Source organism: Dipodomys merriami, unplaced genomic scaffold, assembly GCF_024711535.1.
Source record: "Dipodomys merriami isolate MVZ:Mamm:240054 unplaced genomic scaffold, mDipMer1.0.p SCAF_200, whole genome shotgun sequence".
Classification (NCBI taxonomy): Eukaryota; Metazoa; Chordata; class Mammalia; order Rodentia; family Heteromyidae; genus Dipodomys; species Dipodomys merriami.
This window is the reverse complement of record NW_027203383.1, coordinates 644,838-654,322: the sequence shown is the minus strand read 5'-3', so window position 1 is coordinate 654,322 and position 9,485 is coordinate 644,838. Positions and strand designations below refer to the sequence as shown.

Sequence of the window (9,485 nt, the reverse complement as noted above, 5' to 3'; positions counted from 1 at the left end):
GTGTCAGTGCCATTGATAGAGGGGAAAAAGTCAACAGGAACCTCCGCAGATGGAAAGAGCCCACTCAACAGGGCAAAGTGACAAACTGTCCAGAACGTTCATCCTGGGTAGAGTGAAATGGGACAGGTTGACTCTTAACCTTTGCCGGATTCACGATGTCCTTCCTGCTCAGAATATGAAAAGAGCAGAGATAAAGTAAGGTGCAAGGAAGGACCATGCCAAGAAGAGGTTCCCTACCTCCATGTGGAAGGGGCGGAGCTGAGCTTCATTTTCCCTGCCTCTCTTCACCCTGTTGCTGGCCACAGCCCACAGACTCCCCTTCTTTGCTCTAGCTGAGAAAGGATGGGTGGTGACATGATTCAGCTGTGAGTAGGCATACACATTGTTCCAGAAAATGCTGGAACTGTCCCCACACAGGAAACCACCCCACAGGTCACCCACAATCAGGATTTGGCAAAGGTAGGTTTGGCAAGAGCCAAGTAGGAGGGAAGAAGATGGTGCCACACAGTTCCTCTCCCAGAAGACAGAGGCTGAAGCAGCAGGCAGGAGAAGGGGCACAGGTGTCTGCCATGCCAAGTTCAAAGGCTGTGTGTGAAACCTCTCCCAGAACCTTTCTCCATCCGCCTCACAGCTGCGTGAGGAAGAAGCCCATTGCTTACTGCTTTACAGATGGGGAAGCGGAGCCTCAGAGAGGGGAAGGAAGATCTGTCCTGAATGTGTGTCTCCGTGGCCAACAGTGCCACATGGCCCAGTTCATCACTGGAGCTCGGGAAGATAGGAGGCACACCCAGCCCACATCCTCAGGGAGTGAAATGGGCAGGAGTCCTCTGAAAGGGGAACGGGCGCCATTTTGGAGAAGTAGAACCTTGATCTGAGGAGAATGCTGCTCCTCTAGCTGGGGCCAAACACAGACTTCACTGTGCTGAGCCCCATCAGGAAGACTTCCCAGGCCCATCACCCACCAAGACCACAGGTAGTTAGCAAGATTGTCAGCCATGATAGGCCAGAGGCTGCCTGATACCGCTGGATGGCAGGGTGGAAGGCGCCTTGACAGACCCAAATAAAGACCCTCCCCCTACTCATGGTGGCCCTGTACTCAAGTTCTATGTACGTCCTGACCAGCACATTGTGAATGTGGGACCTCAGCCACCAACACAGGGGAAACGCCTCGCGGGTCACACAGGCAAAGCCGTAACATGTCCCAGAGGCCGTCTAGCTCCTGTCACCCACTCTAACTCGGCCGCAGGAAGCTATGCATGGTGGTCAGCGCATCACAACTCCCCATGGCTGTGGAGCCCAGGGCCCAGGGGATGACACCAGCGTGGGCGGGCACGAGGCTCAGCACTTAGCCAATGGACTTAGTCCCATAGTCTGTTTGCTGTTCTGCTATGTAGGTGAACTGGGTTAATATTCACTAGCAGCCTCCCATGTCCCTTTCCATCCCTGCTTAAATACAGATGAGGACAGGACTCTGCCCCATGACACCCCTGGCACGGTGATCCGTAAGTACGCCACCCTCGGGGAGAGCTCAATGAGCCACCAGGTGCCTGCACCACCCAGCAGGCAGCAGGCCTGGGCCCCAGGGAGGCAGAGGGGATAGGACTGGCTGAAACCAGGCCACGTTGTCATGGTAACGCAGACCCTGTGGTCCTGCCCTGCTCCCAGGCCTCCCAGGTCACGGAATGTCTCCTAGTGAGACACAGGCATGGCAGGGGACCACTGGTCCCAAGCCTGAGGAAGCCAAGACTGGGTCCCAGTGGTGCCTGGGGTCTAAAGGTGCCTCTTGCTACGCAACCCCCACCCCACTTCTGGAATATGGGGAGCTTGCTCTTTGTATGCATAGAATAGGCTAGAGGGGGCACCAGGGGCCCAGGCTCATCCGAATCTCATGAGGAAGACCCTCATGGGGCCTCGGTCTAAGGCCTCCATGGCTCCCAGGTATCTGGCCTCTCCTAGTTGCCACAGCAACCCTGTCACAAACCAGGCAACCAGGCCACCCCCAAACTTTGCTGTCCATATCTTCTGACTCCAATGTGACAGGGGAACAGGGCTGGGCAATTGGCCTATTGCACCTTGTCTGTAGCTTGCCTCATCTTTGTTCAGTGCTGAAAACACAGCAAAGGGCAAGTCCCAGGCGGGCCCCATGCAATGTCTGGTGCACTGAGTTGCTCTCACAAGGTGTTGAGGAGACCAGGGGGTGAATGTGGTCCTGTCTCAGAGCTGTGTCCCTTTCTCTGTCCTGCAGGACAATGCCATCTTCTACCTCGTGGGGCCTCCTGCTGCTGGCCAGCCTGTGCTGCTTGTTCCCCGGCTGCCTGGCTGAGGATGCTCAGGAGACTGGAGCTCGCCAGGAGGACCAGAAACACCCAGACTTTCACAGAATCACCCCAAACTTGGCTGACTTCGCCTTCAGACTGTACCGGGAACTGGCCCAGCAATCCAACACCACCAATATTTTCTTCTCACCCGTGAACATGGCCACAGCCTTGGCCATGCTCTCCCTGGGCACAAAGGGCACTACCCACTCAGAGATCCTGGAGGGTCTGGCCTTCAACCTCACAGAGATTACGGAGGCAGAAATCCACGCAGCCTTCCAGAGCCTCCTCCACTCCCTCAACAGGCCCAGCAACCAGCTTGAGCTGACCATGGGCAGTGGCTTGTTTGTCAATGAGAACCTGAAGCTCCTGGAGCCATTTTCAATGGATGTGAAGAACCTGTACCAGTCAGAGGCCTTCACTGTTGACTTCACTGACCCTGAAGAAGCCAAGAAGCAGATCAACAAATACGTGGAGAAGGGCACACAGGGGAAAATTGTGGATCTGGTGAAACACCTGGACAAAGACACTGTGCTTGCCCTGGTGAATTACATTCTCTTTAAAGGTAAGGCTGCACAGCCATCCCAGCTGGTTCCCATGGAAACACACCAGTCAGTGCCCCAAGTGGTTAACTGAGAGGCCGATTCACAGAGGAGAGGAGCCCCAGTGAGCAGGTGCCAAAATATGACCTATAATCCAAACTCTCTTTGTGATGCTCCTTTTAATAATCATATATGCAAATGCAGATGTCCCCTGATCAGCCAGGAGGGCGGCCTCCCATGTGACACAGAAATTCCCTATCTCCTCTCATCACTGAGTCTCCAGGGTGGTCAGGACGACTGAACCCAGATCTCCTGTGCTTGACGCAGCTGAGCTCCAAGTCTCACCACAGACACCAGAGTCTCCTGCCCTCCCTAAACCTAAGCCCACCACCTGTGTTCCCCTCCAATCCAGGCAAGTGGGACAAACCTTTCAACCCGGAGCAAACCAGCGAGGGGGACTTCCATGTGGATGAGGCCACCGTGGTGAAGGTGCCCATGATGCACGAGACGGGCATGTTCCGAGTCCATTACTGCAGTGAGCTGTCCAGCTGGGTCCTACTGATGGGCTACCAGGGCAATGCCACCGCCATCTTCTTCCTGCCAGACCAGGGCAAAATGTCACATCTGGAGGCCACGCTTACCAGAAGCATCATTAGCAAGTTCCTGCGCAAACCTGACAGAAGGTGGGCCCTCAGGCAGAGACTGGCCTGAGGGCCCAGACCTCTGAGCCATGTCAGGGCTGATCATCGGGACAAGACAGGAGGGGGGAAGGTGGGGGAGCAGCCCTAAGCCGTAGCCAAGTATGAGACCTTGTGCTGAAAGACACAGAGTGTGCTCAGTTCAGGGAGAAGCAGCAGGGGCTTGGGAAGAGACAGTGCTGAGAGTGAGGAGCCCGTACACTGTTTGGGGGCTTCCTCCCCAGAGGACAGAACTTCTCCATCCCCAGTGTCCAATGCAGGGACAGCACAGCAAAACAGGCCACAGCACCAAGGCCTGTGATGGGTTGAACTCTGGCACAGTGGACAGTGGACTAAGGCAAAGAGTCCAAGATGGCCATGGGAAAGTCTGTCTTTAAAGGCCCAGAACATGGAAGGTCAACATGAGACAGTGCTGGACACACAGGCAGGAGGCTCCACTGCTCTGACCCCAGACCAGTGGTTTATCCACTCCTAGGTGTCCATCATCCTAGAGCATGGCCCTCAGATCAGCATACACTGGTGCATCAGCAGTGAGCAGGGCCTGCTACACAGAAGAGTGGTGAACGCTGTGAGACACAGAAACACAGCAGACACAAGGCAAGGCCGACCGTGAGCAGAGGGGTCACCACTCCACTCCAGCTGGCTCCTCATCAGACCCTGAACCAGGCTGTGCACAGACCACAAGGCCAGGCTGAGGCCAGAACCAATTGCAGGGCCTGAGGGCCAGACACTAACAGAGGCCCAGCCTTCAGCATCAGGGGCATTTTCTCTCCTTGATGAGAGGTGGAAAGCACGCTGCTGCTTGTGCACAGATACCCAGAGTATGAAGTCCAGGCATGTCCCTGGCAGAGGACAGATGAGCAGACACACAGGGCAGGATGAGCCTGACTCCAGGAGCTCACTCTGCATCTGCCTGCAGGGCTTCTCAGACGCAGGGACAATTCAGCCTCTTCAGGACACAGGGAGTCCATTGATATTAAACTCCACTGGCACTGGGTGTAGAGGACCCAAGGAGCTGCCATCCTGCTGTGGACACTGGCCGGGGACTGTGGGAGGAAAAGCCAGAAAAGAAGCCAGCCTCCCATGGCATTCTTGGCACATTGGGAGAAATGCTGAAATCCTCCTTTGTGATCTTTCCCTCATGGCAGCTCTGCAGATATATACTTCCCCAAACTGTCCATCTCTGGAACCTACGACCTGAAGTCTGTCCTGAGTGCACTGGGCATCACCACGGTCTTCAGCAACGGTGCTGACCTTTCCAAGGTCACCGAGGACGTCCCACTGAAGGTCTCCAAGGTGAGGTCACCTGATGAGGGTGTTTTCCCGGGTGCCTTTGGGGCCTTAAAAGGAGCTGGAAGTCATAGCTCAGGCTCGTGGCTGAGGAAGGGGCCACATCACCACTAAGGTCCAGGCTGAGCTCTGAGGGCTCGTGAGAGAGCGGGTGCAGGAGACAGTGGGAAAGGCGGCCTCCCATTTGGCTCATGTGCTGGGAAACTGCTCAGAGGTGTCTCTCAGACCCTCACTCTCTTCTTTACCCAGAACCCAGGAGTCCTTGGGGCTCATTTCTCCACTCAGTTTAGAATTACTGACCTCAGAGAATGTTCTAGAATTTTCCACAGGCACCATCTAGAAGGGCTGTTTCACTACCAAATCTAAATTAGAAACATCAGCTCCTCCCAAAGCCTTTTTTTTTGTTCATGAAAGAGAAAATACCGAAAGACATGAGTGCAGCACGTCTGCACAAGGTGGGAACAGGGTCCTGTGAAGGTCACCTTCAGACCTGTCCAACGAGCTCCCAGCATTCAATGAGGGGGAGCCATGTGCAGGAGACATGGAGTGCAGGGCGTCTCCACTCTGAGCTCTGGGTGGAAGAGACGAAGGGAGCAGACAGGTGAAGCTAGGGTTGGACAGACAGAGGCCTGTGTGGCCAGTGGTGAGGGTGGGTGAGCAGCAGGACTTTCCTGCTGAGACGCTCTAGGGAGGCCGTCCCTGGAGCTGTCTGCAGCGTGGGTCTGGGCTGGGTGGTGTGCAGAGCATGAGAGCACAGGTCAGAACCCATCTCCACATCTCTCCTGCAGGCTGTGCACAAGGCTGTGCTGACCGTGGACGAGAAAGGAACCGAGGCTGCAGGGGCCACCTTAATGGAGATCGTATTTTATTCTCTTCCCCAAAAGCTGAAATTTGACCGCCCATTCCTTGCCATAATCTTTGATGAAGAAACTGAGAGTCCCCTCTTTGTGGGCAAAGTGGTGAACCCCACACAGCAGTGACCACTCTGGCCAGGTCCCTTCCTTGGTGGCATTAAACAAAGGCCACCTGGCCCATATGTCACTCAGGATGACCTTCACACCTGTAGTCCTTTACTCCCCAAGAGTGTGTATAGACTCCAGTTCCCGCGTCCCTCACTGTCCTTCATATTCATGAGGTCTCTGTCCTGGGCAGGCAGGACTGGCACAATCCTCAGTCCATAGCCCTGAATCCATATGAGCCACATAACTGCATTTAAACTGGGAATTCTGGAGTTCCTATTGCTCAGAAACCAGCATTAGTCCCAGGATCCACCACATCCAAACTCCATGTGGGAGTGCTCTCCACACCCACTCTCTCCCCACAGCCACTCCCACAGAGATGGCTGTGCCACCCAATGCTGCCCTCTGTTCCCAGAGCCTCCAGCCCATACTTGGTATCCATGCTCCTGTCTAGCCCTGGCATCAGCGGCTGCCTCTCCTATCCCTGAATTGGAGGGGACCCTATTCCCTCTCCTCCCCTTGTCAGCTCAGTCCTGGCCTGGACTCCACATCTGCCTCAGACTCACGGAGCATAGCTCAGGGAGGTGGAGTGGAGCTTTCCTATATGGGCAGCTGTGAACACCAAGCTCTGTCCTTGTGATCCAGCTGGGGACACCCAGCTCTGTCCTCGTGATCCAGCCAATGCCTTCCTTCTCCCACTGAGCAGCTGAGACCCTTCCTTGGACAGAGCCACCCTGGGCTGCCCATAGCCTTGGTCTTCAGGACAACCCAGGTTTTGTGTCATGCAGGAGGCTGTGCTGGAGCAGCCCTTGTCATGGGCTAGGCAGGGCCTCCAGCAGTAATGAGCCAAGGCTGGGGCGGGGGGTCAGCATGTCCACCACACACCCTATGCAGACCCCTGAGGCACACCTGACAAACAACCATCACGTAGCCTGTCTCCACACTCCCTGCAGCAACAGTGCTGCTCCTGCTCCTGCTCAACCTCAGAGGGCACAGGGCATGGGTGCAGGGCTGAGCTTGCTCCTCTGCCTGTGTCCAACAGGGGAGATGAGGAGATAAGTCACTGGTGGGAAGGAGGGAAGACTAAAGGGCATGAGAGTCTGCCCTCTGCTACACAAAGCCTCTGCCACAGGCTGGACATTTTCATTTCCCTGCCTGCCCACCCCTCTCCCAGGCAGTGAGCGCTGAGAGGAAGGAGCTCTGGACAATGGGCAGAGCTGTGTCTAACTGAGCTCAGCTCCCTCCTTAGCCTGCTTGGGGCAACTTCTGTTCCTCTGTGAGAAAGCCAGAGGCCCAGGAAGGCTTTCCCACAACCCAAAACCACCCTTGCTACTGAAAGCCACAGGATAGAAGTATAAGTTCACCTGAAGATGCAGAGGAGGTCCCCAGTGGGGAGTTGGGACTGTGCCTTCTGGTGGTGGCACACCAAACTGCAGACCCTGACCCATCACTGGCTTTGGGGCGGGGTTGAGTGGGCTCCTTCAGGACAGGTTCCTAGACCACCCATCCCACCCCTGCCCACGGTTCTGAATCAGAAGAATGACCAGGAAAAACTGATTCTCACCTCCCCAAAGCCCCTCTTCCAGGGACTCCAGGGCCATACTTGGAAGAAAGCTGGTTTCTGGCAAAAAGCAGGTGAATCTTTCTTTTTCCAGCACCTCTGAGACCTCCTGGGGCCTGCTGTGCTGTGTGTATGGGTGTAGCACAGGCCAGAGCAGCTCGGAGATGGGCCTGGTAGCATCATGGGGATGGTAGCCCATCATGCAGCAGCCGGGCCTGGCACGTGGACGCTGGGAGAGCCAAGGCCAGCGTTGGGTCCCTGCTGCCTGTGCCAGCCTGGACTGCTGCAGACCACCCTGCTCCTGCTTGAACCTGCCCTGCTGTGCTCCCACTCCCCTTTCCTGAGAGGGAAAAGGGGAAGGGCAGTACTAGGCCTGGTGGAAGCTGCGGACCTGCCAGCTCTCCTGTCTCCAATCTTCTCTTCTAGCTCACAAACAAAATAGCTGGGTTTCTTTTTTTTTCCTTTCTCTCTTTCTTTCTTTTTCTTTCTTTCTTTCTTTCTTTCTTTCTTTCTTTCTTTCTTTCTTTCTTTCCTTCTTTCTTTCTTTCTCTCTCTCTCTTTCTTTCTTCTCTTTTTCTTTCTTTTCTCTTTCTTCTTTCCTTCCTTTTTCTTTTTTCTTTCTTTCTTTCTTTCTTTCTTTCTTTCTTTCTTTCTTTCTTTCTTTCTTTCTTTCTTTCTTTCTTTCTTTCTTGCTTGCTTGCTTGCTTGCTTGCTTGCTTGCTTTTGTCCTTTTTTTCTTTTCTTTCTTTCTAAACTATTTTTATTGAGCTTTAGTCTCACTATTAGCCATGCAGTTGGATCACCTGCTGTCTAGGAATGTAGCCAAGCTTTGGGATAATGTGCTACCTCCACTGCCCCCCTACCCAAACCTTGATAGAATGTCCCTCCATCCCTTACCAGCTTTATTATTATTATTATTATTGGTCATAAGGCTTGAACTCTGAGCTTGGGCATTATCCCTCAGCTCTTCAGCTCATGGAGAGAGCTTTACTACTTGAGCTACAGCACCACTTCCGGTTTTCTAGTACTTTATTAGAGATAAGAGTCACCCGGACCTTCCTGCCCAGGCTGTGTAGATAGGATTACAGGTGTGAGCCTCGGGCACCTGGCCCCTTACCAGCTTTGTTCTGGCCTAGTGCTCATTGCTTGGGCCCCTAAGATCCTTTCTTGACTTGTCTAATCACCAATGTATGAAATTCAGGGGTGCCATGTGAGGAGAATAATAAAACTTTGTTACACACTAATGAAACTGTTTTGTACACTGAGAGTCAAATAGAACAGGTCCCATGTTCTCAGGTATGTCAGGCATCACCATCATGTTAACAGAAGTGGTATGTGCAAATAGCTGTGGATGCATCAAACACGGAGGAAGGGAGGGAGGTGAAGATGGTGGCAGACATGATCAGCATCAAGCTAATTTGCTGGGCCTCAGTGTCTCACTCCTTCTAAGAGCTGACATCCAAATCAAAATGGATGTCGAAGCCACCAGAAGCTTCCTTCTGTACAATCTCACACCTTGAAAGGTTTGAGACATCCATGAGCCTGAGTCCAGTGCTGTGTGTTGGCCTCCAATCACTGTGGCTGTATCCCTTCTTTCTGCCCCAAAGAATGCTCCTTTTCCACAAAGGCCTGAGTCCTGCTTCATCTTGAGGAGCCTAGGCCACTTCCAACTCCCATTTTCCCACATGCTCTGTACCCCATTGCCCCCTACCCCTCTGCCACCCTCAAGAAATTCTCTGTTTTCTCCCAAGCTTATTGGTTTTTGTGTGTGCCAGAGGTACTCCCTCCTGGCCAATTTGTACCTGAGACTGGATAAGTGGATCCAACTACATCCTTTAGAACCTGACAGGCAGCACGTGTTCTGGATGAATCTGTGAGGATAGAAGAATAACACCTGTGTTGGAGTACACGTAAGAATGTGTGTTGGAAATGACAGCAGTGGAGGACTCAGAGAAGCCAAGCAAACAGAAATGCTCTGATAACAGGAAAAGTGTACAGGGCAGATGGATCCACCTCCTGCCAGCCTCTGAGCTGGGCAAGTTCCAGGAAGCACAGCTCTGTGGTGTGAGCCACCTCCCCAGGGCTGAGCTGTGGACAACAAGGCCCAGAGGCCTGCTGCC

The 9,485-nt window shown here is 53.8% G+C and overlaps 1 protein-coding gene across 1 annotated transcript; it reads left to right on the top strand.

Moving 5' to 3' along the window:
- The first annotated feature begins 1,423 nt into the window (after positions 1-1,423).
- On the top strand, positions 1,424-5,890 carry LOC138833102 (alpha-1-antiproteinase-like). Its single transcript, XM_070031425.1, has 5 exons — positions 1,424-1,502; positions 2,246-2,880; positions 3,270-3,540; positions 4,704-4,851; positions 5,634-5,890. The coding sequence occupies exons 2-5, from the start codon at positions 2,250-2,252 to the stop codon at positions 5,823-5,825; spliced, it is 1,242 nt and encodes a 413-aa protein (XP_069887526.1). The 5' UTR covers positions 1,424-1,502; positions 2,246-2,249; the 3' UTR covers positions 5,826-5,890.
- Positions 5,891-9,485: the final 3,595 nt, after the last annotated feature.